This window comes from Trichoderma reesei (genome assembly GCF_000167675.1).
Source record: "Trichoderma reesei QM6a unplaced genomic scaffold TRIREscaffold_11, whole genome shotgun sequence".
NCBI classification, from domain to species: Eukaryota; Fungi; Ascomycota; class Sordariomycetes; order Hypocreales; family Hypocreaceae; genus Trichoderma; species Trichoderma reesei.
The window spans coordinates 1,106,460-1,133,922 of NW_006711158.1; the positions used below are offsets into that span (position 1 = coordinate 1,106,460).

Consider the following 27,463-nt stretch of genomic DNA (forward strand, 5'->3'; position numbering starts at 1 on the left):
TTGGGAGCTCTTGGTAATGCCAGTTTCCTTTTTTGTTTTTCCTCTTTCCTTCTCTCTCCGTCCCCTGGTCCCCTTGTCTGTTTTGGCAAGGCGGCGTTCTGGTTGCATACTGAGATGCTGTTGCGTGTTTTGCTTGGGCGGTATTTGTAGAGACTGTATTTACTCTTGGGTTCTACCATGACAATCCCATACAAGAAGTTTTATCGTTGCTGTGTCTAGGCGCGTGAAAAGTGTCGTAGGAGAATACTTACCTAGCTGGACAGCGACTTGATAGGATAGTATCTACGTATATAAGCCGATGTAGGGAGCATTGATGACTCTATTTGGACGATTGGAGCCATTGTGGGTGTTACTATCGCCAGGTTTGTTGACTCAACATCTCAGAAGCACCTCGGCTACAGACAACAGATTGATAAGGCAGCTCCATCTTTTGTTGAGAGCTTTTTAGAGACAAGACAATGACTCAGCTCGCAGCTAGACGAAGAATCCTAGTAGGTATGTACAGGTAGTGTCGTCACAGCATGAGGTAAAATAAGGTACATATGGATCCAAGTCCCTGCAAGGCAAAGAGCAGCGAACACCGGTAGCGGAGCTTTTATCGATAAAAATTTACATAGAGCCAAGACCCCCAATTTCTGGTCTGAAAGCCGCGCAAAACGGGAAATTTATATCGCTCCTCCCCCCCACCACCTTTTGGAGCGTTCAGTTCCCTTGCGTCAGGTCTGATTCTTCTTCTTCTTTTTTTTGTTACTGGTATTGGATTCAATTGAGCCTCTGGCAGATTGAATATTTGGCTGGAAAAGGATGGCTTTGAGGGCATCTCTTGCGCGACAGGTGGCGCTTGCCGGCAGGCTTTCGGCGTCTGCTGCTGGCAAGAGGTGCTTTTCTGCGACGAGGGCGGCGGCGAGGCTGTCTGAGGATGCGAAGCAGTCCATCAAGGTGCGTTGACTCTTTATTTTTCACTCTCACTCTCTCTTTCTCTCTCGACCCCGTTTCCCACACAATCAATTGCATCTGCCAATCAACTCTATTACAACGATTCTGATATCCAACTGCTACACCCCCATATGCAATCGTCGTCGGCGTTACAGTGAACTGACACTTTTCCCGTCACTTTATTCTGTTGCAGCGAGACGCAGCCCTGCCGAACCCCGATCCGGCGCAAGACTCGGCCAGCGCGGCCCTCGTCAACGAGCATGCTCCCTACATGGTGGCCACGTACGCCCGGCCGCCGCCCGTGTTTGTGCAGGGCGAGGGGTCGTGGCTGTGGGACATTGAGAATCGCAGGTATCTCGATTTCACGGCGGGCATTGCGGTGACGTCGCTGGGACACTGCGATGCCGAGTTTGCGGACATAATCGCCAAGCAGGTGCGTATATCTATATACAGCTCACCTCCACCGAGGAGGAGAAGAAGAAGGAGAAGGAGGATAAGAAGGCATGCTGACGATTGAACGACACATGTGTCATTTGATAGGCCAAAACACTCGTCCACGCCTCGAACCTGTACTACAACCCCTGGACCGGCGCCCTGTCCAAGCTGCTGGTCGAAAAGACGCTCGAGGCCGGCTGCATGCACGAGGCGTCCAAGGTCTTCATCTGCAACTCGGGCACCGAGGCCAACGAGGCCGCCATCAAGTTCGCCCGCAAGGTCGGCAACATCGTCGACCCTTCGGGCGAGAAAGTCGACGTCGTCTCCTTCAACCAGGCCTTCCACGGGCGCACCATGGGCGCGCTGTCGGCGACGCACAACCCAAAGTACCAGAAGCCGTTTGCGCCCATGGTCCCCGGCTTCAAGCAGGGCACGTACAACGACGTCGCGGGCATCGACGCGCTCGTGGACGAAAAGACGTGCGGCGTCATTGTCGAGCCGATCCAGGGCGAGGGCGGCATCCACGCCGGCAGCGAGGAGTTCATGGTCGCGCTGGCGAAGCGCTGCCGCGAGGTCGGCGCCGTGCTCATCTATGACGAGATCCAGTCGGGCCTCTCCCGGACGGGCGACCTCTGGGCGCACGGCAGCCTCCCCAAGGAGGCCCACCCGGACATTCTGACGACGGCCAAGGCGCTCGGCAACGGGTTCCCCGTCGCGGCCGTGCTCGTCACCGAGGCCGTTGCCGAAAAGATTAAGCTGGGTGACCACGGGACGACGTTTGGCGGCAACCCGCTCGCCTGCCGGCTGGCGCACTACGTCGTCTCGCGGCTGTCGTCCAAGGAGATCCGCGACGGCGTGGCGGCCAAGAGCAAGGTCTTCATGGACCGCTTCGCCAAGCTGAGGCAAAAGTTCCCGGAGCTCATCACGGAGGCGCGCGGCCGCGGACTGATCCTGGGCCTGCAGCTGACGGAGGATCCGGCGGCGATTGTGACGGCGGCGCGGGAGAGGGGCCTGCTGGTGATTACGGCGGGGACGAACACGCTGCGGTTCCTGCCGAGCCTGGTGATGACGGAGGAGGAGATTGGGCAGGGGCTGGATATCCTGGAGGAGGCGATTGTTGCTACGCGCAAGTAAGGGGGGAGGGGCGGCGGCGCTTGTAAGTTGATGCTGTGACTCTTTTTTTTTTTTTTTCTTTTCTCACTTTGTTTTTTTGCCTGGGCCGGAGTGTATCAATGGTTTTTTGGCGAGCGTATAACATTTCTGCTCAATGGATGGAAAAGGGGGAGGGGTTGGGGTGGCAGATGGCTGTATAGACAAAAAAAAGCATCATGATTCTCAATATAGATAAATATTGACCCTGTATCTGATTCCCTTTTGCGCCGACTCAGACTTTTGTTGTTCCCATGCCATGTCCCCCGCATGGAGCACGTTTAGCAAATGGCATGCGTCTTGCCAGTCTTGCCCTGCAGCGAATGTTCCTCGCCCTGTCACAAAAAACTCATCCGTCAGCATTCATCATCACGTCACACCCAATCTCAAACAATCAGCAATTCTCAATAGGGGGAGAGGCTCACCGTGTAGTGCTTGGAGGCATGGTGCCTGTGCTGATGCTTCGTCTTGCCATGGGTCGCAATATGCTCCTTGATAAACTCCTCCTGCTTCCTCACCGTTTCGGCATCCATATTCTCCAGCATGGCGACGCACAGCTTAATATCATGAATCAGCAAATCACACCTGCTCTTTGAAAAGTCCTCCCTGACCACGACCCTGAGCATCTTCATCTCATTCGTATGCGGCGCCATGGTATACGCGGGGACAACCCAGCCCCTGCTCCTGAGATGGTGCGCGAGGGCAAACTCGTCGTAGTGGCGCTGCTTGCCGCCCTCCTGGGCGGTCTTGAAGCGGAAGGCCACGAGGGGCAGGCCCTGGCCCTGGCGCTCGGACATGATGACGAAGCCGAGCGACTTCTCGAGCACGTCGGTCAGGTAGTCGGCGGTGCGGGTGAGGTTGCTCATGATGGACTCGTAGCCGCGGCGGCCGAGGCGGATGAACTGGTAGTACTGGCCGATGACCTGGGAGGCGCCCTTTGAGAAGTTGAGGGTGAAGGAGGACTGCTCGGCGCCGAGGTAGTTGATGTTGAAGATGAGGTCCTGGGGGAGGTACTCGTGCGAGCGCCAGACGACCCAGCCGACGCCGGGGTAGACGAGGCCGTACTGATGAATGCCGTGTCAGAAGGGTTGGAGCAAACACCATTGAATGACAAGTAATAAGACGAGGGCATTACCTTGTGGCCGGAGACGTTGATGGAAACCACCTGAGGCAGTCTGAAATCCCACTCCAGGTCCGGCAGCACAAACGGCGCAACAAAGCCACCGCTGGCGGCATCGACGTGGATCGGCACATCCAGCCCCTTTTCGACAAGCAAGTCGTTGATGCCCTTGACGTCCTCGTAGTGGCCCGTGTAGGTAGTGCCCAAGATGGCCGCGATGCCAATCGTGTTCTCGTCAATGAGGGCAACCGCCTCGTCGGGATCGATGGTGTACCGCGTCTCGGTGCAGTAGACGTACTTCTCCTCGACCTCGAAGTAGCGCGCCGCCTTTTCCCAGCAGACCTGGACGGCGGACGACATGATGATGTTGGGCCGGTCGGTGGGCTTGCCCTCGGCCTGGCGGCGCAGCTTCCAGCGGCGCTTCATGGCCAGGACGGCCAGCATGATGGCCTCGGACGAGCCGATGCACGAGGTGCCGATGCTGTCGCCGCCGTGGGGCGCGTGGAACAGGTCGCCGATCATGTTGACGCAGCGGTTCTGGATGTCGGCCGACTGCGGGTATTCCTCGTAGTCGATGAAGTTTTTGGAAAAGGCTTCTGTCATGAGCTTTTCGGCTTCGTCTTCCTGTGTTTTCAGATATTCAGCATATATAGTTGGCTTTGTTTGGGAGGAGTTGGATGGACGGTACCATGTAAGTCGTGACGAAAGACGCCAAGCTAAACAATCCGCAAGAATTAGCATTTCAATGATTCTCTACTTCCTTCAAGGAGAAAGCAGAAAAACGCACTTGAGCTTCGGGTTGTTGTCCAGACTCAAATGGTCCTTAATCATGTGGTAGGCAACGTCCCGCGGCATCGCGCCCGCGGGCATGCTGTGCTTGGGCAGGTCCTGGCCCGCAAACTGCGAGCCGTAGACGCTCGTGGTGAACTCGTCGGCGTAGCTCGACAGCTTGACCTGCGAGAGGCTCTTGTGCAGGCTCGGCCGGTCGTTGACGGAGAGGGTTGGGCCCGAGGCGCCGGCGGGAGCTGCTGCTTGCGCTGCTGTCGGCTCCTCGGAGGGCGTGACGGAGCCGGAGCGGCTGATTGCGGTGAGGTGGACCATGATGAGTTGCTGAAGCTTTTATTGTGTGTGTGTGTGTGAGTGTTGTGGGATGTGGTGATTGAGGGAGGGGGTGTAGGCAGAAGAGGAAGAGGAAGAGAGGATATAAGGAGAGAGGAATGAGTGAGGCGGGAGGGTTCAAATTGGGGGAGAGGAGTATATATATATGTGTGTGTGTGTGTGTGTGGTGTGTGTCTGTATAGCTTCTCGTATAAGTGGGAGCAGTGGTGTCGATTTATTACGAGGCCGCCAACTGCACATCAAAACATGTCATGTCATGATGAGGGGTCACAGAGTCTAGACGCCCATCAAAAAGTCCACCTTTGAGCGAGCAAGCCAACATGACTGGGCACGGCTTTGCCTCGAATCAAGCCATGTCCCCTAGCCCAGCTTGCAGCAACATACATACATACAGTCATACATACATACATACGAGTAGTAAGTAATACCAATGCAACATAGTAGCAGCATTGACCCTGTTTCGTCAATCTTCCCCCCCCTATGAGAAGCTGGTCAAGCTACTACTTGTACTAGCACCGGGCATGCATGACGACGCATCATCATCACCAATTGGTTGCGACTCTAGCTTCGGCCACCATCTTCCGGCCGGCAAGCCACTAGATCCACGGCCTGGTTGGTTGGTTGTTGCTGGATCTAGCAGCGGGGTCTTGAAAGGAGCTGGGAGATGCAGCAGGAAGATCCAATGGCTGAAGAGAGGTGAGTTGGGTGTTGCTTTTCGTTGATGCATCTTGGGTCTTGGGAAACCTGCTCTGACAACGCAAGACGGCGCGCATTGGAAGAGCCGATGCAATGCATCCGTCTAGATCCGGGCACTTCTTTCACACGCGAAAATCAAACGATTTCATCCCTGTCCATATACATCGGTAGGTATGTTTTCCACGTAGGTCCGAGTAGTTGCATCTTTTTCCCTCCCCCTTTTCTTCTTCTTCTTCCTCTTCTTCATCTTCTTCTTCTCCTTCTTTTTCATCCTTCACCACCATCATAGCCGTGAATACTATACTCCAACTTCCCATAGCCGAAGACCCCTGCTGTCCTTGCTTGCCCTTTTGCCGGCTCACCCTGTCTTGCTTTGCCCCTCCCCCTCTTCCACAGCTCTCCTCATGCAAAGCTGTTACACACACAACCTTCACTCCATACAAAGTCCCCCCTCCTCTTCAAATCCCTACCCAGATCGACTACTACTAACCCAACTTCCCCACCAAACAGCTTCCCCCATCGGATCTGACGGCTTAAGCTGGGCAAGTATGTCATACAAGCCCAAACAGAAAAAAAAAAGGGATTGATTATCAAGCCTCTCCAACTGAGTAGCAAGCCTCTTCAGTACCTAAGAAGCACAATCTACCGCTATATTCAAGACCATATATCTTACCATAAAAAAGTCATAGTAACATAAAAAAAAAGGTCTGTATATAGAGCAAACCTCAGGTTAGCTGTTAGGGTTAGCTAATTAAGTTAGGGTTAGTGGTTAGTGTTAGGGTTAATGGGTAACATTAGATATATATGTACTAGGAAAGTAATATGCGTCTTGAGGCATCCCCGAGTTAGACCAATAGGTGATTGGCAGCTTGCATCTTGAGAGGCTTGCTACTCAGTTGGAGAGGCTTGATAATCAATCCCAAAAAAAAGCGCCCCCCATTTCTTCAGGGCAAAATCGATTCCCGCCGTTTCGTCACTTTTGCCAAGTTGCTTGGCAGATCCCTTTTTCCACATGTGCCGGCAACCCGAACCTACCTATGTATTACTGGTGTCTTGAGGATCCTCGCCCTGGTCGGAAAGCTGAAGCTTTGCTCGTTATTTTCGGAACGGCTCCGCTGTGGCGCTGCGCCGATTATGATGTGCCTACTACCTGTATGAAATACGTGGTATTATAGCGAGACAATTTTTGAGACTGTTGAAGAAGGGTTCTGGAATTGAGGAGGTGGGTTTTTTTTTGGTGGTCTTCTTCTTTTTCCCCCTTTTTGTTTGACTACCGAGGTGAACCAGCCGGAAGGACAAGATAGACACTTTTTTTGCAGATTTATTCATGCGTTTAGTTCATGCACAGTGTACGTCCGGCAGCTTGCCATTTATACAAATCATTGCTTTGCTTTACATGGAACGATATCATCTGCATTTCCATGCGTGCTTTCCGCTGTACAGAGGCATGAAGCACTTCAGGAGTGGTGGTTTACAGCATACGTGTACCTAGGAATCATACATAGACTCAATCAGCCCGATATGGGAACACAACTACAAAGCACACCGGGAATGACAATCCCCTACGCTTCATGTCGCCATATAGACCAGACTGTTTGAACCGGACGGATGAATAAGGCGGGATCAAGAGTCTAGGTGTTCTGGCAGCAAAATGTGCTTTTCCAAGCCACCACATACATACATGTACACTCCTCACACGATGCATACATGTATACCGTACCTATACAGCATCAAAGCATGCTTCATAACGCCTCTATATTCCACAAACCACCACAAGCCACCACACAACAACAACAACACTCTACCAGAATCCCAACCCTCGATTCTCCTTTTCGATACAAAATTCCCGCAAACTCACATGTACAGCTGCTCGTCATCCCCCGTGCTCGTCAACCCGCTCGCAAGCCCATGCATCCGCCGCCCCAGCAAGTCATCCGAGCTCGTCAGCTTCACCAGGCTCTTGTTCCCCCTGATGCCGCCCTTCTTCGCCGTCCTCTTGCCAGCCCCAGCCCCAGCCCCAGCCCCAGCCCCATTCTTCTCTCCGGCGACACTCCCATTGTTGGCGGCGTCGTCTCCATTTCCGTTGACATTGGCACCGCCGTCAACAGGCGGCGAACTCGACGTCGTCTCCTCGGCAATCACACGTCCCTGCCCGTTCGCAGCATCCCCATTCTGCGTCAACGTCCGCCCGCGCGACATTTTCGTCATGCGAATCTCGAGCGGCCTGTCCTCGTCACCGCTCGACTCGGCAATGGACTGCCGCCGGAAGCCATTGCGAGGAGTCGTCTGCTGGTTCTGATGACCGATCCTAGACGAAGCAGCTGCAGCCGCAGCCGCTCGTCGAGCCTCTTCTACCCTCTGCGCCTCGGCATCGGCAAAGAGCTGGTCGAACCACGCAGCGCTGCGATCAAAGTGCTTCCAGGCCGGCGGATACACCCCCGGGAACTGCATGAAGCCGTGCGACGTCCCGGGGATGAGAAGCACCTCGGTCACCTCCTTGTCGTCAAACGTCCAGTTGTCGTCGTCGTCATCCATACCCGCCGCCGTCCGGGCCAACCGACGTCGTCGTCGTGCCGCTGCCTCCTTTGCCCGCCTTAGGCGTCCCGCGAAGATGACGGTGTCGTCGACAAGGGGATCCCGCTCACCCGTCATAAAGTACGTCTTGGGGAAGTTTTCGAGCAGCTCCTCGGGGGCGAGGACGGGGCTGAGGAAGTAGTCCTGCGTGAAGTCGGGGCGGTTGTGCGCGCCAATGTACAGGATGATCATGGCCCGCATCATCTCGGGCGTGAGGACGCGGTCGTTGAAGTAGGAGATCATCGACGACGTCGCCAGGCGCGTCTTCATGGGCTCGGCGCGATGCGAGACGGCGGCGGCGGCGGCGGCGCCGTTGTCTCTCTTCCCGACAGGGCTCTGCGAGGTGCTGAGCGCCCTGGGCCCGGCGTGGCAATACTCGGGCCTCGTCGTCCCTCCGGTCGAGGACGCGGCGTTCTCAACAGCTGGAGGCTGTTTGTTAGAGGACGACGACGGCGGCGGTGGCGTCTCGTCTTCATTGTCCGAATGATGCGGCGTGCCGACCAGGTCGTTGTACTGCATGCTCTTGCGCTTGACAATGGAGCGGTTCGTCCGCCTCGACCGGCGGTCCCGGATGAGCGACATCTGCTCGTCCGTCATCCAGTTGCCAATGTTCATGTCGAGCGTCGGGTAGAAGCACACGAGCCCGTCGGGCGGCGGCAGCCTGCCCACGCCCGCCGCCCTCCGGAAGTGGCCGATGCCCGTCTCGAGCACCATGAGCGTCGCCGCGACGGCCAGGTTGCCGCCGGCGCTGTCGCCCGTGACGACGATGCGCGGCGTCTCGCGCCCGGACATGCCGATGCAGCGGCCGCGCGACCGCACGAGCGTCACGTAGACGTCGAAGCACTCGTTGAGCGCGTACGGGTACGGGTACTCGGGCGCCTTCTTGTAGTCGACGCTCAGGATGGGGAGTCCCGTCTTGGAGGCCCAGGCGAACAGCTTGTCGTCGTTGCAGCGCGGGTCCATGGCCACGAAGCCGCCGCCGGGGATGTCCAGCACGACGCGGCTGTGATGCGCCAGGTCCGCCAGCGGGCCGTCGTAGTAGAGCCAGGCGGAGACGGCCTCGTTGTAGTCGCTGTTGGCGGGCCGCGGGATGCGCACCTGTCGCGGAGGCCACCTCGTGAAGCGCGGCCGCATCAGGCGCTGCAGGAAGCCCAGGTACGGCGTCGTGCCCTTGTTCCAGGCCACGCGCAGGTGCTCGACCGTGATCATGCCGCGCACCTTGCGCACCTTTTCGTCCGCCCGCTCCGCCGCCACCAGGTAGTAGAGCGAGAAGACGATGCTGGCCAGGTCCCGCAGCCACTTGGACCGGATCTTCATGGCCGTCCAGAAGCCGGCGTCCAGCGCCGTCAGCACCCACGTCGCCCGGTAGTACGTCGGGTCGTACATGTTGGCCATGGGCTCGGGGCTGGCCAGCCCGACGAGGGCGCTGAAGTTGCGCGCGGCGTAGAGGTACAGCATGGTGATGACGACCGTCTGCCATGCCGTCAGCTTGCGGGAGAGGAACTTTGACATGTTCTGCGCAATGGGCGGGCCATGTTTGTGGCCTCTGGACATACAGTCAGTGCTTCGGTTTCTTTTCCAATCGAAGATCAAACGAGAGATGAGACAACAACATGCCTGTAGAGATAAAACGTCCAAAAGGACAGGACGGCCAGGACCTGCAGGCGCCGCGACTTGGACGATGGCCGTCCGAGGACGTGGTCTATCATGATGCTGAAACGAAGAAACGAAGTGAAATAAAACAACAAAGGGAGGCAAAACAGGCTGGCCGCGAGGGACGTGATGGTCTATATCAGAATGCTTGAGGTGTGGTGGTACATGGGATGAGTGCGTCTTGTCCGATGCGACGGCCTATGAGAGGGAGACGAAAAGATGTCGGATCGACGGCGCAACAGCGTCTCATCTCATGCCGTTCGACAGTCGATATATTGAGTCGTCGTCTATGCTTCAGAAGCGATTGTCGAGACTTCGCGCCGTTCGCTTCGTCGCCGCGTCGCTTCAAGTCGAGCTTCGTATAACGACCGTCGTCATCGGATGGTGCGGCCGGTGCGTATCAACGAGGACAACGCTGATGATGGATGACAGGAAATCAGAACAGAAAAGACTCAAGCGAAACAAAGCTGAAATCTGAAGGTCGGGAGGTCCGTTCGCCGGTCGGACGTGGCGATGCCAACTAATGAAACTGTGTACAAGAAGGATGGCAATGAGAACAAGTGAGTGCTTATGGGGAGCTCTTTTTTTACAAACAGCAGCGAGCAAAGCTGCGGAAACGGAGGATGCCAGGATCAAGCCCAAACCAACCCCCCCATGACAGGCACATGTCATTGCTGCCACCCCAGTTCTCGGCTTAGTAGCATCCCTCTCTCTCGGTCCATTCGCCTTGTTCCGTCCTTTGGGGGCCTCGTGACGGGGGTGCGGGTTACTGTATGTATGAGGCGTCAGGAGAGGCAGCTGACATGTGAAAGTCGAGGGTCCGTCCCCCGGCTTGGACACACGTGGCTGGCCAATCAGGGGGCTGCCCACAAGACGGCAACTTTCTGGGGAACGGCGCTTCTTCTTCTTCTTCTTCTTCTTCTTCCCCTCCCCCCCCATGGAGATTCTGTCTGACAGCTGGGCGGCTTCTTATTTTTTCCGTCATTCTTTTTGTTTTCTTTTTCCCTGGATTCTAGACTAACAAAAAATTGTGTTCGATGCTGGGATGAATCTGTTTGCGGGTTGCTGGTGCGCCTGTTGGTCGAAAAGCGGCGTCGAGCTGGGCTGGCGGTTTGTGTCACTGGGCGCAAGGAGCCAGACGCCGTGGCTGGTGTTGCACGTTTCGAGCACATGCCCGAGTCTTTCACGTTGCTGGTGGAACCTACGAAGGATTTCAACAGAGCAGAAGCGTCTCTTATTTTGAAGCTTGAATTTGATCCAAAAAAAAAAAAAAATGCTTGTGGCAGTTAGCCGTGAACGAGCATTCACAGACATGGTGGAGGTCAATTTGATTCATGTCATCGCGGCGCCAACTCGAGCTATGTACCTTACCTTATCTAGCTTACTCTGGCCATGATACCCTGGAGTTGGAAACGTCAATGTAGAGGCATCAAAGGCGCTCAGACTGGCTTTGGAAAAAAAAAAGTGCAAAAGCAGAGACTACTGACCAAGTTTGCAATTGGCAGCAACGAGACGGAAAAGGGCACAAGTAGAAAAAAAAAGAAAATGAATGGATTGTAGGACCTACATGGAAGCGATTCCTCGGATTGCCCGGGCGAGTCTCAACTGACCGACTCCGAGGCCCGCAACTTGATTCGGCCGAGATTATACAGCTTGAGTCCCGCAGACCTCTACATACTAACAAACTCACTATCCAGCCTTACATGATCTCACACAGATGTTTGCTTATTTAATAAGCCGATAAACACTGCTTATGATAATCAAAGGCAGCCAAGTAGGGAACAAGTTGTCCTCCTACATACGTATACCCCTCAACTATAACTCATGTAGCACGCTTCCCTTCTATCGCAATCGTAAAAGTTCCCGCAGCTATGACTGAGACATGTAATCTCATGGCCGAGGGCATTGAATGATGCATACCATATAACTAGATACCTATGTAGACTTGAAAGCGGACTACAAGCTCTGCTCGTCTGCAGCAACTGATGGCATCCATGGATAGTATCTATTGATATCAATACTGTGCGAATAGTCCTTCGCACCAATTGCCGCACCAATTGCCTCGCTCTTGATTGGCCGCAGCTGCACATGCCACCACCTCCACCCCCCACCTGCAATTATCTCAGTTTCCCATACTTTTTTCGGCCTGCTAATAGTGAATACTCCAAACCCCAACCCAACTCTCCCATATCAACCCCCTCGACAACACCATGAGGAGGAGCTCATGAAACTCTCCGGGCGAGTGGACGGCTCTTTCTGCGGTGCGGTGCTCGTGCCCCGATCCACAGCCGGCGTGGCGCGCAACAATGTCTTTCCGAGGCCTCACGCAGCCAGAGACGCTCCCGAGGCGGCGAGACCAAGGCCAGCAGCAAAGCCAGCAGCAGCCTCGCCGGTAACGAACCAGGGCTTCTTCTGCCCCCGGAGCTCGCAATGGCTGCTATCGACCTTTATGGCGGGCCTCGAGGCGCACAAGCACCGCACCACCCCGGCGCAGAACCCAAGACGAATCGCTCGAGCCTACGCAACGGCCGCTGCCTCGCAGGCCTCGCATAGCCCAGGCACACGACAACGACCGCCGCCCGCTGTAGTGCAGGACAAGGACACCATGCTCTCCTACGTCGACCAATCCGACGTGGGGAGCGCCGAGGAATACTTTGATTTCTACAGGGACCCGTATCGCCGTGGCTATGCGGCTCCGGATGGACCCAGGCTGAGGGTATCGGAGAACAAGAGGGACGTTCAGTTTCCGTCAAAGGACGAGACGGCCATGGTCCGTGAGGAGACGCAGCCTGTTCTGGATAGACTTCAGGCCGCCATCGGACAGCGGCTGCGGCATCCGCATCGGTACTCGCTGGATGACATACACAAGCTATACTGCCAGCTCCCGGAGCCGCGCATGCTGTGCCTCACTTGGCAGTGGCGCAATAGGCTGCTGAAGGTCATGGGCACGCCTCAGAAGAGGGACATGGACTCGATGCTGCGGTACTTTGCCCTGGTTGCCGATGTCAAGAATGCAGGGCTCACTCTGCGCCGCTCGCAATGGAACTTTGCGCTGGCCTTTGCCACCAAGTATGCCGCCAGAGCGTCGACGCAGGAGATGGAGTCGGCGCTGAGGATATGGAAGGAGATGGAGAAGGAAGCCCATATGACGGGAAACGAAGTCACGTTCAACATTCTCTTCGACGTCGCTGCCAAGGCGGGCAACTTTACCCTGGCCGACATGATATACAAGGAGATGGAGAAGCGCGGAATCGAGTTCAACCGCTTCCACCACGTCAGCCTCATCCACTACTTTGGACTGAAGCTCGACTCTGGGGGGGTTCGGGCGGCGTACCGAGAAATGGTGGAGTCGGGCGAGATGATTGACACGGTGGTCCTCAACTGCGTCATCTCAGGCCTGCTCAGGTGTGGCGAGGAAGCGGCCGCTGAAGAGACGTACCAGCGCATGAAGAGCGACCACGACACGGCGTCGGAGATGCCGCAAAAAGATTACATGATGAACAAGGTCGTCACAAAGGTCCTCATGATGTTTAGCCGAGTTGGCAAGCAACATCCGGAGCTGAAGAAGTCGTTTCAGACAAACGTGCGCTTGGCTCCGGACCTGCGCACGTACAAGCTGCTGGTCAATCACTACGCTACCCGAGTCGGCAACCTCCAAAAGGTTGCCCAATATCTCGACGAGATGAAGCATCTCAAGGTCGCCATCCATCCCACCATCTTCCTGGCCCTCTTCAAGGGCTTCTACATGCACGGGGGGTATCCCGGCTCGGACTGGTCTGAGCAGCGCCTCGAAGGAGTGCTCGCGGGCTTCTACCAAGCCCATGACGAGCGTGGTGCCGATTTCCGCATAGACCAATGGGTCGTGATTTGGGCACTCCGCGCCGTGAAGAAGTGCTCTTCAAACGAGGCTGTGATCCAGACGTTTGAGTCCATGTCCCAGCGATGGGTCATCAGCCCAGAGCGGCAGCAGTTTATGCACGCGCTGCTTGAAAACATTCTGCACGACAAGGATCTCAAGTCTACACGGAACGATGGACTTGAGCAGTGGCGCGGCAAAGATGCGTCGTGGTTATGAGTCGTTTGGAGAGCAATGTAATAAAGTTGTTCATGTACCTATGTCATGCCAGATTTATAGACTAGCCCTGTCCTCCGTCGTTTGGGACAATCATGCAATTCGATGACGATTTTGCAATGAGAAGCCTCTTCCTCGTAGTCTCCCATGCGAGCGCAGTACAAAACCTGCACGGACAAAAAAGGGTTTGTCATGTATGAACTTGCGAAGTGGTCCGCGTTCTATTCGAGCTATTTACTCCCGTCGCAAGCAGCCCACTCACTGCCCATTCACAACGCCCCATCATCGTAACATACAGCCCATGGCCGAAGCCATTCTCGTTCGAAATCCGATAGCTAAACCACCGTTTACTGAGTCTTGTAGGTTTGGTAGACTAAACACAAAGCTTCCGTCAGCCTTTTTCCCGCGGCAAAAACGAGCGAGCAGCCTTGGCGGGGCAAGCAGCCCAAGAAGCTGCCCGCCCCCCAAAGACCGCAATCGCAAACTCACCGGCAATGCCAAAGGGGAGGAAGAAGCCGGTGGCCATGAAGGACCAGTAGCCGGCGCCGAACCACTTGCTGCGCGGGTTGAAGGGCAGGTTGGAGTAGGGGCCCTCGGGGTAGTGGTAGGGGGAGGACATGCGAGGGCGGGTGGTGTGGAAGCCTCGGCGGGCGACCTGGGAAGCGGTGCGGGTGGCGGCGCGGGAGAGCATCTGCACGAAGGTTAGGAGAGAGAGACCAATTAGTTTAGAAGAGAGAGAGACGAGGCGTGGAGGAGGAGGAGGAGGAGGAGGAGGAGGAGAGGCGGACTTTGTGCGGCTTGGTGAGAGTTGACCGGAGTTGTTTGTGCTTGTTTTGTCTGCGGCGTTGGAAGCTTGTCCCGGGATTAATTGGTTGGTATGGTTCGATTGAGGTCAAAACGAGAATGCTTGGCGCTGCGCGTCACGTGCAGCTCTGCCGGCAGCATTCCCGTCTGCTTATGTAACGCCGCATCCACATCAACTTGAACTTCAAGGTTCCAAGTTGCCGTTGACAAGCTGCAGCTGACTCAGCTTTTTCTTCTTTTTCGATCTTCGATTGCGCCGTCACCGCCTTCTCTTGGCACCGACTATTTTCTTTTCTGCCGTCCCGAAACCCACTTCTTTCTTCGCGAAAGTTTGGTCGAGCAATCTTTTGCTTTTTCTCATCCCTCCAGCGTTTCTGTCTTTCCAGGTGCAGTTTCGGCTTGTGTGGGCAGATTCTCCTGGTTGTCTTGATGATATTCATTGATTGTCAGCTTTGATTTTTATTTTCATAGCTGGAGCGCCAGTTTTTACAAAATCCAGAGTCTCAATCAACCATCCAGCGATTCGACACTTTTTGTGTAGAACCTCTTCTTTTATCTTCCATCCTTCATCCTCCTCCCGCCTCTTTTCTAGCCACGATTGTGGCAGCACCCGCCCAAGATGGATGAAATGTTTGACGTGTTCGAGGGCAAGGCGGAGCCCCCCAGCGCCAGCGAAGACGAGAGAGTGCCCCAGAGGAGTCGCAGCCGAGCCCAGAGCAAGAAGCGAAAGGCCGACGAGGCCATGAACGGAAATGCCGACGCCGACATGGACGGGACCAACGACGACGCCGACACCGGCATGGCTGATGCCGCCGAGACGTCCCGAGACGAGGCCTCCGAGGGCGAGGACGACTCTGAGGCGCCTGATCACCAGGACAAGAAGCGGCGCAAGAAGACGGACGAGGCCGGCCCGGTCATGACGGACAACTTCCAGACGGCAGAGTCAAGAGAGGTCGCGGGCGCCTCGACGTTTGTGTCGCAGGACTCATCGCTCGTGCTGTCACACAACATCCAGCACCAGGTCGCCCTGCCGCCGGATCTCAACTACGAATACATTCCCCTCTCAGAGCACAAGTCCCCCGAGGAGCCGGCGCGGACATACCCCTTCAAGCTGGATCCCTTCCAGAGCCTGTCTGTCGCATCGATTGAGCGCGAAGAGAGCGTCCTGGTATCGGCGCATACAAGTGCCGGAAAGACGGTGGTGGCAGAGTATGCGGTTGCGCAGTGCCTCAAGCGCAACCAGAGGGTCATCTACACCAGTCCCATCAAGGCCTTGAGTAACCAGAAATATCGAGACTTCGAGGCCATCTTCGGCGACGTGGGCCTGATGACGGGTGATGTCACCATCAATCCCACGGCCAGCTGCCTGGTCATGACGACGGAGATTTTGCGGTCGATGCTGTACCGCGGTTCGGAGATTATGCGCGAAGTGGCCTGGGTCGTGTTTGACGAGATCCACTACATGCGAGACAAGACGCGAGGCGTGGTGTGGGAGGAGACCATCATCATGCTTCCCGACAAGGTCCGATATGTTTTCCTCTCGGCCACCATTCCGAACGCCTTCCAGTTCGCCGAATGGATTGCCAAGATCCACCACCAAGCGTGTCACGTCGTCTACACCGATTTCAGACCTACCCCTCTACAAAACTACTTTTACCCCATGGGAGGAAAGGGCGCGAGAATGGTGGTTGACGAGAGGGGCACCTTCAACGAGGAGAACTTTAACCTTGTCATGGCAGAGGTGGAAGAGAAGAAGGGCTCCGATCCGGCCGACTTCAACGCCAAGATGAAAGGAAAAGGAAAGAATAAGAAGACGAACAAGGGCGGCGCCGACGAGGGCTCCGACATTAACAAGATCATTCGGATGACGGTCAGGAAGAACTTCAACCCCGTCATTGTGTTCAACTTCTCCAAGCGGGAGTGCGAGAACATGGCCCTCAAGATCTCCAACCTCAACTTCAACGACGATTCGGAAAAGGCAATGGTCAACAAGGTCTTCCAGAGTGCTATTGAGAGCTTGTCAGAAGCGGACCGCGAGCTGCCGCAGATCCAGAACCTCCTACCATTGCTGCAAAAGGGCGTCGGCGTCCATCACTCGGGTCTTCTGCCCATTCTCAAGGAGACGATCGAGATTCTGTTCCAGGAGTCCTTGATCAAGGTTCTCTTTGCGACCGAGACCTTTTCTATCGGCCTCAACATGCCTGCCAAGACCGTCGTCTTCACTCAAGTCACAAAGTGGGACGGTGTCCAGAGACGCCCCATCACCTCTTCCGAATACGTTCAGATGGCGGGACGTGCTGGTCGTCGTGGCCTCGATGCCCGCGGTGTGGTCATCATGATGATTGACGACAAGCTCGAGCCAGAGGTGGCCAAGCAGATTGTCACCGGTCAGCAAGACAGACTCAACTCGGCCTTTTACCTCGGATACAACATGATCCTCAACCTGCTCCGAATCGAGGCCATCTCACCCGAGTTCATGCTGGAGCGATGCTTCCACCAGTTCCAGAATGCGGCTAGCGTCCCTGCCCTGGAGAAGGACCTGATGGCGCTGCAGCAGGAGAAGGACGCTCTCACGATACCCGACGAGGCCACTGTCAAGGACTACTACACGATCCGACAACAGCTCAACACGTACACCAAGGACATGCGAGCGGTCATTCAGCACCCAAACTACTGCCTTCCCTTTTTGCAACCCGGCCGCCTTGTCCAGATCCACAACGTCAAGGAGTCGGCGGAGAAGCTTGGTGGTGGGCTCGACTTTGGCTGGGGCGTCATAACCGATCAGTATGCGCGACGACCCCCCAAGCTGGGCGAGCCCGAATACCCGCCTCAGGAGTCTCACATCATCGAGGTCCTCCTGTACATTTCCAAGTCGAGCGCCGACATCATCCCCGGCCACCTGGCTGGCGACATACCGCCCGGCCTGAAGCCGGCAGCCGACGAGGACGACGGCATGTTTGCGGTTGTCCCCTGTCTCCTCACCTGCATCAAGGCCATCAGCCAGATTCGCGTCTTCATGCCCAAGGACGGCCTCAAGTCCGATGACGACCGTAGAGATGCTGGCAAGGCGCTTAGCGAAGTGCAGCGCCGCTTCCCCGACGGCGTGCCCATTCTGGACCCGCTGGAGAACATGGACATTACGGATGAATCGTTTAAGCAGCTTCTCCGCAAGATTGAAGTGCTCGAGTCCAGGCTTGTGGCGAACCCTCTGCATCTCTCGCCCTTGCTCCCGTCACTGTGGGACCAGTATCACGCCAAAGTGCAGATCCTGGACAAGATCAAGGAGAAGAAGAAGGAGATTGCCAAGGCTCACAGCATTGCGCAGATGGACGAGCTCAAGTCGCGCAAGCGTGTGCTGCGTCGTTTGGGATTCATCAACGATGCCGAAGTCGTCCAGCTCAAGGCCCGCGTCGCCTGCGAGATCTCCTCCACTGAGGGCCACGAGCTGCTCCTGTCCGAGCTCCTCTTTGATCGCTTCTTCAACGAGATGACGCCCGAGCTGATTGCCGCTGTTCTCAGCTGCTTCGTCTTTGACGAGAAGCTGGAGGCCCAGGCGCTCAAGGAGGAGCTGCAGAAGCCCTTCCGTGAGATCCAGGCCAAGGCCCGCATGATTGCCAAGGTCAGCCAGGAGTCTAAGCTGGACGTCAACGAGGACCAGTATGTGCAGAGCTTGAAGTGGCAGCTCATGGAGACTGTGTATGCATGGGCACAGGGACGAACCTTTGCTGAGATTTGGTGAGTTTAACCTCCCGACTTTTGTGTCTTGACGTATGAAAAAGATTTTCATTTACTGACCTGTTTTTGTGTGTAGCAAAATGGCCAACGTGTACGAAGGCTCATTTATCCGCATCTTCCGCCGTCTCGAGGAGCTCATCCGACAGATGGCCCAGGCCGCCAAGGTCATGGGCAATGACGACCTCATGAAGAAGTTTGAAGAGTCTCTGCAGAAGATTCGGAGAGACATTGTGGCCGCCCAGAGCTTGTACCTGTAAAGCAAAGGGCACGGACATTGTTCAAAAAGTTCATATGATGGGAGATGGATGGAAAAGGTCGTTGCGTCGGGTTTCATTTAGAGTTATTTGTAGATACCTCTTTTTTTTCCTTTGTCTTTTTTCTTGACTAACTTGTTGCTCTGGCATCAATCATGGCTGGTGGAGTTTGGGAGCTTGGGGGATGAAAAAGAATTGTTCCTTTTTTTATTCGCCTATATGTATCTTTTTGTAGATATTGCTTCTAATATGTCTGCTGACGTGTTGAAGAATATGATGTCTGCTCGACAGTGTTGCTGTGTATAATCTGATAAAACACCATATGTTGGGAGTGGTTATGCAGCCTCATAATCTGGTGATCTGGCAACTCAGTGAACTCACACATCCTGACTACTATCTACTACTGCAATCCAACTACATAGAACAGACGACCACTGCTCTGCTCCTTTCAGAATGTCATTCCAGTCTCAACATTTACGTGTCTTCTGTGTAAACTTGAGGCATCACCAAGGGCTGCCGCCGACAGCGTTTCCAGGGACCAATGGAAGTGGCAGTACACCCCTGTTAAGCGCCCTGCTGTCCAAGCCCCCCCCTGTTTGCCTTGTCACGTTTGGGTCGCATCTACAGGTGTGGCTGATGTTCAATCTGCCTTTTGTCAACCTCCAATCGAATCTCGTACATGGCATAAGAAAACACCCCAGCAGCGGAGCCTGATTGTGTGTACTGTACAATGATGTTGCTGGAGACCTTTCTGCCTGATGACCCAGCCTCCAGCCGTCTCCATCGCTTTTGTCTCGATATCTCGAGCCTTTTCACGTTTTTTTCAAGCTTCTGAGAAAAGACTGCAGGTAACCTTAGAGTTTCACTCCGCCTTGATTGCCTAAACGTTCATTGTTAGAGGAGACCGCATTTTCCGGCCAGGCACTTCTGGATCTCGCTCCCGATTTTTGTCTCCCGTTATAGTACCTTTGGCTGTGAGAGTCCCACGGCTTCGGAGGGTAACGATGGACGGCGACAAGGTGATGAGCGCTCTTGAGAGTAAGTCTGACTTTTGATTCCCGCCCTTACTCTTCTGACTCTACAGGGCTGGTCATGTTCTGCTGGCCAATGGAGTGGACGCTGCTTCGGAGCAGATGGTGCACAAATGCTTTGATGGCAGACGAGATTAATCTGGAATCACAGCAGGACGAGTTGATTCAACATACACGATAAATGGCGGGTTGAGCCACAATACGACTCTAGTTCCTGATGAAGCGTCTCGCGGTATGTGTTCACACTCGCAGCACATCTCCATCACTGTCAAGGTCCGACTGACGTTTTTATCCCCTTGGCTCAGCCCCGTGCATCCAACCGCTTCCTCCGTTCAGCGCAAAGCAAGCCATCTTGAAAGAAGAGCCCCTGATCCCCGGCATATACCAGCGCGACAAAAAAGTCATCCGCATCGACAAATCCGACCCAACCTCCATCCAGACTTACATCAAAGACGACCTCGACGTCTCCCGGCTCAACGCCATCCACAAACACCTCTGGCTCGCCGGCCTCCCCCAAGTCTCTCGAGCCCTGCACAACCAGATCCGAGTAGGCCGTCAAGTGCACATCACAGAACGGGCAGACCTGCACCTCGTCTGGCGGGACAACATCCTCTATCTGAAGCCACTCCCGGACTATCTCCTGAGCTACTCCTCCTGGACCGACATCTTTTGCGCGGATCGCCAACTGTATGAGAGTGCCAAGGGGTTTCTGTTCTCATATACTTGGCTGATTTGCAGCAAAAGCGACTTGCGGATTGCGCATGAGCAGGGACTGGTTTCAGAGGACGTCAAGTGGGAGCAGTGGGCGCCCTTTTCGGCGGCCGTGGTCTCGAATATCAGTGAGGATCTATGCGACGTAAACCCTCGCTATATCTACGGCGAACTACGTCTTGCCCGCCTGAATCTGATCTGCAGATTCTGCTCAAGGACGTTTTCGTTTGGTACCATTATTCGAGGCTACGAATACGGCTATCGACAGTATTCGACGTACTTGGAGAGGAACTTCCGATGGGTCTTGACAGCGTTCATCTACATCACCGTCGTGTTGTCTGCCATGCAAGTCGGCCTGGCCACGAGCGAGTTGGTCGATAACAGGGTGTTTAATCGCGCCTCGTACATCTTTAGCATGTTTTCCATCTTGGCGCCGGTTATATCGCTGTTTGTGGGGGCGCTGTTTATCGTGATTCTCGTCTTGGTGAATGTGAGGTATGCGTTGGATCAGAGGACGGCTTCGAGGAAGAATTATGCGGGGGCGTTTGCGAATGAAGCTGTGAGGAGGCATGCCTATTGAAGAACCGAGACGGTGTGATTCGCGCTGAGATGTTAGTCTAACATTTTGTTGTCCCTGGGTGGAAGCTTTACGTATACATTGGCTGCCTACTAGGAGGAGAAGGTTTCATGATGGATGATGTTACTCTATTTGCGGCGTTGAACCTGGCTTTGAACTTGTGTACTCCTTCTCCAGCTTTGCATCTGAGCGAACTTCTTGACCCAGACTCACATCTATCCTCTCACTGCTGGCCTTGGCCATCTTTTCGACTCGTTCAAAGACCTCTTCCTCCGACGTCCATACAAACCAATGAGAGTATTTGTCCGGTATCGTACCCTCGTGTGGCCGAGCAATGACATGGAGGTGCAAGTGCGGAACCGAGATTCTATCAATCGTGTGTAATGGGCCGAGCACGCGCTCTCGAGCTCGGTGATATCCGCAGTGTATTCGATCAGTGGCACTACAGTGTCTTCTAAGGAGCTCGTCCCTCACTGAACGCATCTCGAGCACTGGGGATATGCGTCAGTAGTGAGTCTTCCATACGAACTCTACACTGGCAAACAGGGCTCACAGAGATCAAGGTCTTTGGCCTGAAGCTGTTCGATATCTCGGATATGTTCCCTCGGCAGGATGAGCCAGTGGTGATTCCCTGCTGGACGTATATCGTTGACTATCTTGACTTTTCGATTTACCTTCTAAAAATGAGTGACCGTTCCAATGACAGCAAGTTGATATGGGAATGGAATAGACAAAGCTCACCCTAACCAGGCCCTCCTCTTGTGTGATATCCTCGCCGTCAAAGTCAACTTCCTGAAACTTGCTCGTATGACACACCTCGCAGTCGTCTTCCTCTTTGACAGGATCATAGAATCCGAAACAAGGTGGTAAGGCTTTGATAAAAGGTACGAAACCACCCATCATGCAACATCAGAGTGAGGGCCGAATTTGAGAAGATCGACACAAGTCGTGCAAAACGGTTAAACGGACTGACTGATGATGAGCTAGCTTTTATAACAACAACGAAGCAAATCACATGCAAGATTTCCAGAACGGAGGCCCCTTGACCAATATTTGAAAACCCACGCATGCGCTGGCGCTTGACAAAGGCCTTGTTTGCTTTTGTTTGTGCGCCTAGGAGAAAGCCCTGGAGCCTGGAACATTGACTGCGCCTCAACTTTGGCCAAGCAAACTACTGGCCTGCGAAAAGCGCTACATTCCACGAGGCAACTGGAAGAAAATATCTGCTGGATTCTTAATGTTTTTCTTTGACTAATCTTGTAATAAAATTGAATAAATGCCAAGTAGCTTGTTTCTGGTGGCGGAGTTGTTCAAATTCAATGACCTTGCAACAAATGACCTAGCAGTGCCTTCAGCAGTGAAATCGGCATTATCACGAGGAGAACTCCAACACGAAGATGAGAGCACACAGACAACGCACTATGCCAAGAGAATAGCCGCATCACAGTTGTTTGCCTGATACCAGCTCCGCGCTTTTCTCTCCACTAATGATGAGAAGAAGGCAAAGGCAGTTGACTTGGCCTCCCCAGTATAGGATATGCGCTTAATGAAATGAATAGCTATAGAGACAAATGCATAAATAAACAAACACAAAGATGGCCAAAGATTTGCATCATGATCTGCGGCCAGCGCCTCGATGCGCACTACCCTCTCTAGAGATATCAATTCTTACGGTGTGAACTGGACCGATAGTAGTAGCAGCAGTAGCAGCAGTAGCAGCAGTAGCAGCAGTAGCAGCAGTAGCAGATACTTTATATAATATTAATCTTATATGCCCTTTACCTTATAATATCTCCTTAACAGTATTAACTTCCAGTATATAGTACTATATTCTAGGGCTTAGGTATAGGATATTTTATTTTACCTAGGGGGTTAGTATAATAGCTAGTGGTATAAACTACTATAGTTTTAATAGAGATATGCTATAGTTTAAATAGGAGGACTTGTATTTAAAGCTCTGTAAATATATACTTGCTTCTATTCTTTTACTTGGTATAACGTAGAGAAAAAGCCTGATAAAACACAAGCAGTCATTAGTTAAGTCGATAGCATACGGCTATTACAAGCTCGATTTCCGGTAACGAAAGGATGCAAATGATATGTGAGGAGAAGCTCGTCACCTATTTTACCCTTCGATTACTTTCTGAAGAGATGAGTGATTTCCTTGTATAGGAACCCCCTGGAAGACACCTTCTTCTTCTTGACCCATTTAGGATATCCCAACCTTTTGAATAGCGACACGTCGAGACCATCACGCTTGAATTCTTCCATCTTCGACTTCCATTCTCCTTTGTCGCATGTATTGAGACGTCCTCCTTTTTGAACGAGTAGCGCCATCAATTCGAAGACGTATTTTGGCCTGTAGGCGCTGCTGCCGAGATTGCCCTTTGCGTAACAATCCAACGGCGTGTGACCGTATTCCCCCATCACATTGGGATTTGCGCCCCTTTCGAGTAGGGCTTTGGTGATTGTACTGGAAGATAAATGAATCATATGTACGGCCCCTCTTGAAATATCATCCGCCGCCTTGGATGGGGAATCATAGAGGTTGGTCTCAGGCGGGGGAAGATAAAAGCTGATGTTCGGATCCTTGAAGCGCCTCACAACGTTGACGATCAACGGTTCAACTCGTTCGAAGCTAAGCAACGCTGACCTCAGTGACAGAAATACCCTTAATAGACCGCAAGCTATGTGATTTTCGAATGGGAAATCGTGAGAAGCCAGCCATTCTAGCATCTGTACAGCTTCATGCTGACTAAGTGTAAGAAAGGGCGACAGGATGATAGCCGTGATGCAACAAGCGGACGGCTCGAATAATATCTGTGAATTCGCTTGTAAAGCCTCATCCATGAATAGGCGAAGATTGGCGCAACATGCTGCTGCAAAAATGTGAAGAGTCGGCTTGGCAGGCAAGAACAATAGTAGAGGCATGTGCCGTTCGCGCGAGTAAATTCTAGGGGAAGGATCGTCCAGAGTAAATTGATGCCAAGTCTTTGAAAAGAACGAATATAAGCTCCTTCCCGTAGTTTCTTCTGAACGCTTCGCATGCTTGAAAAAGTCTTGACTCAAGAGAACAATACCATCCTCATGCCCTGACTCCTCAAGCAGCTCGAACTTCGCAAGAAAAGTGTGTCCATTATCATTCATAGCGTGTGCTCCTGATCGCAACATGATGTTTTTGAATTTAGGCAGTTGAACAAAGTCAACCGTTGTCTGGTGCAGCAACTGAAGCTTTTGATCAGGTGGCGTCCCATGAATCTCGATGAGGCCTCCCGTGTAGGTCCTCAACAAAGCTTCCGGGGCTTGAGAATCGGGCCTTTCTAGTCTCTCTATGATTTGCTCATTTTCGTAGAACTGAGTGAAGTTGAGACAGCTGAGAATCCTGGGAATGTCTTCTAGAAAGATATGATCCCCCTTAGCAACAACTTCGAGCAGACAAAAAGCCTCACGGCGAAAGCACTGCGGAATCCGCTCGACTATGGTGCTATAATATTCGACTAAGTCTCGAGGAAGGTCTTTCAGCGCCTTTTGTAGGTCGTCGGACAGAGTTCGGGTGTCGCGTCGTCCTACAGCGGCTGATGCAATCTTGGATAAGTCGAGCAATACCAGCTTTGCCCACAAGAACACGCCATTGGCTTGCTTGACAATCTCTTCTACCAGCAGAAAGAGTTCCCGAGAACGCGGGCATTCCATGTGTATCATATGGATACACAACTCGCGGATGTCATTCTCCGTATGCTCGTGAATGCGGAAACCTGGGCAGTCTTTAAATGCATCCGTAAACTTGTCCCATGGTCGACTAGAGAACAGAATCTTGAGGCGTGTACGACTGCTTCTCTGCTGGGAGATTTCCTTCAGAAACTCGGCAATAAATTCTGGTTGTCCATCGTACTCATCAAGAGCATCCAAAAAAAGGCACAGATCCAGATCAATAGATTGCTGGTTGATGATTTTGAAGAGTGCTCGCTCCAAGTTGTCGATTGTCCAAACACTGCGCTGAGTAGATTGTCGCACATCGAGTCGCATGTAATGTCGACTTACAATATGTTCAACATGTTGAGCGAACTTTGCTTTGGCTTGAGATTGTGTCGATGGGTGAGCACGCTGGAATGTCGACATTCCACCCAATTTCAACAACTTCTTTTTCAGGTCTACGGCCTCGAGCCAATCAGGCAAGCAAGACCGAAAGTCGTTTTCCATGTCGCTGCTCCAATATGGCGGACATATAGCGGAGCACGCCTCTAGAAGTTTTTGTTCTTCCAGAGACGCCAGAAAATCCTTCAAATGAGGAACCACCAGTTTCTCAATTTGCTTCTCATCGATTCTTTTTTCGTATTTGGCACGTAGAGGCTGAACAACCATTGTGCGAAACAATTTGCTGGAAGCTTCGCACTCAAGAAGTGAGACAAGATCTCTTCGAGTGTCGGCGTCAAGCTTTAGTTCATTCGCCAGCCATAGATCCTCCAAGTCCGCGTACAGGCTTCCAAGGGATTGTGCGTCAGGAAGCTGCTGACAGTGGTGCTGAAGCATCGACTGGAAGATTGATAATGTTCCGGGAGCTTGCTCTAGGATTTGACTGAGAATGCCCCTCAGCAAGCCCTCGAATGACTTTTGAATCGGACTACCACGATAATGGAAGAAGAAGTTGGCATGAACGTGTTCGGACTGGCTGTTACATCCACGCAGCAGCTGTGGTGTGCGTTTGTCGTTGCGTAGGAACTTCATGAAGGTTGATTTCCCAGAGGCAGGGCGGCCAGAAACCCAGTAGAGACCCTCTCCCTTCTGCAGCCAGTTGGTTAATCCAATTGAAGGCTTTTCGAACACCCATTCAAATGAACAACCGGCGCTATCGTCAATTTGCCTGAGTCTGTCGTCTCTTTCAGGAGCACATAGCGATTGCAGAATCTCTATCAGTGTATCAGCTACGAATTCAGAGAGTATAGTCAGACATTCCTCACCATCGAGATTCCAGAGGTCGAGATTCGGGTTGGGATGTCCGGTATCTTTTGAGCTACTCTCCATAGAGGCCTGGGTAATGGTGGGGTTGGCCGGAACTGAAAGTATACGGGTAGCTAAGGGTTTTGAATCGTGGCCGAGATCATGGCAGTGACTGGCAACAACATCTCGTAGCTTGTTCGCAATGGGCCCAATCATATGACTTCCGGAAGAGAACTTGACCATCTCGGAGTGACTGGCGTCAATCTGGATAGTCGATGAAGGGTCTGAAGTGCAGCGATCGCCTGTGGCGGATTCTCGCGATACCAAAACAGTCCCGGGTCCTGATCTGCGATATGTGTTGTTGATAAACTGCCAAATATGAGAATATTAGTTGAGTCTATCTCAAGGGTTGTTATACTCGCAAGTTGGCTTACCTCCACAGTAGGTGTTGTTTGAGTCTCGTAAGCCCAGAAGAGCCTCATTTCTCGAATGCGAGAAATACCCGTGATGCGTTCCTCCAAGTTGGAGAGAAACTCTGAATTGTCTGATATCTGGTCCACAAGCGCGCTTTTGTTTGGCTGGTCCCCAAGCATACTGCGGAGATCCTCAATGCTCATGCCTTCGCTGGGCACGCCAAAGAAGATTGCACCCTTCGTTCTCCCGAGTATTGATTCGTATTCCGCTCCGCTGTCAGCTAGCATGAATAGGCATTGCTTCAATACTACACCACCAAGGCTATGGGCCAGAAAAGCGAGGTCTTTTGCGCTGGGCGTTGACCAGCCCCCCGTTTTCAGTTCGTTGATCAGGTTAATGGCGAGGTCGGGGACAGTCTGGAAAGACTTGCTCCCCACTAGCTTGGTGTTATATCCGTAGAGAATGAATCTGACACCGGGAACGAGCTCGGGTAGTGCATCCCGTATCCAATTGAAGGATTTGTCGTTGCCACGGGGCTGCCATGATCCCATCGGATGGCTTGCAAGACCGGATATCACGATGCAGCTGGTGGATTGTTAGACTGTATCCAGCAAAGCCTTTCAGGTGACTTACTCATGATGATGTTCAAGTCCCGCAACGTCATTGAGAGGGGTGAGTCCATAGAATGTATCGTCCAGAATGAGCGGTTTCGGCAAACCAGAAACAGGAAGCAGCCATTCGCCAGCCCCAGGGGCTGTACGCACGACATCTGGAAGGCTTCGGAGAGTGAGTGTTGCCGTTTTGGTTGGAGTTCTAGACCGGCCGCAGCTAAGAGCGAGTGATGCCACCGTGATGTCTTCCAGCTTTCCATCGGGTAGCAAAGGCTGCATCAACTGGATGAGGCCGAGACGATCCAGGTACGCCGGGATGTGCCGAAGGCGGTAGACTTTGGACTCTGGCGAGGCCATACTGCAATGACGGGGCTGTTTGCAGCTTCGAGTAGATTTGATAGTTGGGGCCGGGATCGATCTGTGCGGTTTGGTAAATCTCACAGACTACTTCGCACGACGCGAACAAATTGAGGGAAATGGTTGTGCGCGACGGAAGAGGCGAAATGAGCGATGTTGGAAATGACCACATCCGAGGGAAAGTGACGCGCACCAAAGTGCTTGCGCGAGTGAGGCTATCTTAGCTACGTGAGGCAAGTTGGAGGAGGCTTTGGCCCCTTCGGTTGTATGTGATCCT

At 53.4% G+C, this 27,463-nt stretch overlaps 9 protein-coding genes across 9 annotated transcripts; 5 read left to right on the top strand and 4 right to left on the bottom strand.

Moving 5' to 3' along the window:
- Positions 1-1,135: 1,135 nt before the first annotated feature.
- On the top strand, positions 1,136-2,505 carry TRIREDRAFT_63180 (acetylornithine aminotransferase-like protein; the record flags this gene model as incomplete). The annotated part of the gene is made up of 2 exons (XM_006965997.1): positions 1,136-1,369; positions 1,477-2,505. Coding segments are annotated over 2 exons (1,263 nt in total), but the record flags the coding sequence as incomplete, so codon positions are not given.
- Positions 2,506-2,719: 214 nt separating this feature from the next.
- Positions 2,720-4,848, bottom strand: TRIREDRAFT_122350 (glutamate decarboxylase). The gene is made up of 5 exons (XM_006966127.1): positions 4,428-4,848; positions 4,329-4,356; positions 3,656-4,264; positions 2,946-3,584; positions 2,720-2,855 (listed from the first exon to the last, which is right to left on the bottom strand). Exons 1-5 carry the CDS (start codon positions 4,739-4,741, stop codon positions 2,802-2,804), a joined length of 1,644 nt encoding a protein of 547 aa, XP_006966189.1. The 5' UTR covers positions 4,742-4,848; the 3' UTR covers positions 2,720-2,801.
- Positions 4,849-5,079: 231 nt separating this feature from the next.
- TRIREDRAFT_108367 (uncharacterized protein) lies at positions 5,080-6,276 on the top strand (the record flags this gene model as incomplete). Its single annotated transcript, XM_006965998.1, has 5 exons — positions 5,080-5,176; positions 5,273-5,455; positions 5,966-6,001; positions 6,173-6,184; positions 6,269-6,276. The coding sequence occupies 5 exons, from the start codon at positions 5,080-5,082 to the stop codon at positions 6,274-6,276; spliced, it is 336 nt and encodes a 111-aa protein (XP_006966060.1).
- A 1,033-nt stretch (positions 6,277-7,309) lies between these two features.
- TRIREDRAFT_78852 (uncharacterized protein) lies at positions 7,310-9,744 on the bottom strand (the record flags this gene model as incomplete). The annotated part of the gene is made up of 2 exons (XM_006966128.1): positions 9,662-9,744; positions 7,310-9,593 (listed from the first exon to the last, which is right to left on the bottom strand). The coding sequence occupies exons 1-2, from the start codon at positions 9,736-9,738 to the stop codon at positions 7,310-7,312; spliced, it is 2,361 nt and encodes a 786-aa protein (XP_006966190.1). The 5' UTR covers positions 9,739-9,744.
- Positions 9,745-12,287: 2,543 nt separating this feature from the next.
- TRIREDRAFT_62962 (uncharacterized protein) lies at positions 12,288-13,757 on the top strand (the record flags this gene model as incomplete). Its single annotated transcript, XM_006965999.1, has 1 exon — positions 12,288-13,757. The coding sequence occupies one exon, from the start codon at positions 12,288-12,290 to the stop codon at positions 13,755-13,757; it is 1,470 nt and encodes a 489-aa protein (XP_006966061.1).
- Positions 13,758-14,244: 487 nt separating this feature from the next.
- On the bottom strand, positions 14,245-14,445 carry TRIREDRAFT_34378 (uncharacterized protein; the record flags this gene model as incomplete). The annotated part of the gene is made up of 1 exon (XM_006965876.1): positions 14,245-14,445. A coding segment is annotated over one exon (201 nt), but the record flags the coding sequence as incomplete, so codon positions are not given.
- Positions 14,446-15,177: 732 nt separating this feature from the next.
- TRIREDRAFT_49059 (nuclear exosomal RNA helicase) lies at positions 15,178-18,753 on the top strand (the record flags this gene model as incomplete). Its single annotated transcript, XM_006966000.1, has 2 exons — positions 15,178-18,293; positions 18,370-18,753. 2 exons carry the CDS (start codon positions 15,178-15,180, stop codon positions 18,548-18,550), a joined length of 3,297 nt encoding a protein of 1,098 aa, XP_006966062.1. The 3' UTR covers positions 18,551-18,753.
- Positions 18,754-20,002: 1,249 nt separating this feature from the next.
- TRIREDRAFT_63107 (uncharacterized protein) lies at positions 20,003-20,869 on the top strand (the record flags this gene model as incomplete). Its single annotated transcript, XM_006966001.1, has 1 exon — positions 20,003-20,869. A coding segment is annotated over one exon (867 nt), but the record flags the coding sequence as incomplete, so codon positions are not given.
- Positions 20,870-22,350: 1,481 nt separating this feature from the next.
- TRIREDRAFT_108374 (uncharacterized protein) lies at positions 22,351-27,186 on the bottom strand (the record flags this gene model as incomplete). The annotated part of the gene is made up of 9 exons (XM_006966129.1): positions 22,351-22,425; positions 22,539-22,615; positions 22,731-22,766; positions 22,856-22,878; positions 23,007-24,862; positions 24,908-25,788; positions 25,825-26,173; positions 26,239-26,803; positions 26,852-27,186. The coding sequence occupies 9 exons, from the start codon at positions 27,184-27,186 to the stop codon at positions 22,351-22,353; spliced, it is 4,197 nt and encodes a 1,398-aa protein (XP_006966191.1).
- Between the last annotated feature and the right edge of the window lie 277 nt (positions 27,187-27,463).

Coding starts and splice junctions, on each gene's coding strand:
- TRIREDRAFT_122350 (XM_006966127.1), bottom strand. CDS start 4,741: ATGGTCCACCTCACCGCAATCAGCCGCTCCGGCTCCGTCACGCCCTCC. Junction 4,265..4,328: donor CTTTCGTCACGACTTACATG/GTACCGTCCATC, acceptor CTGAAAACACAG/GAAGACGAAGCCGAAAAGCT. Junction 2,856..2,945: donor ATGCCTCCAAGCACTACACG/GTGAGCCTCTCC, acceptor TTTTTGTGACAG/GGCGAGGAACATTCGCTGCA.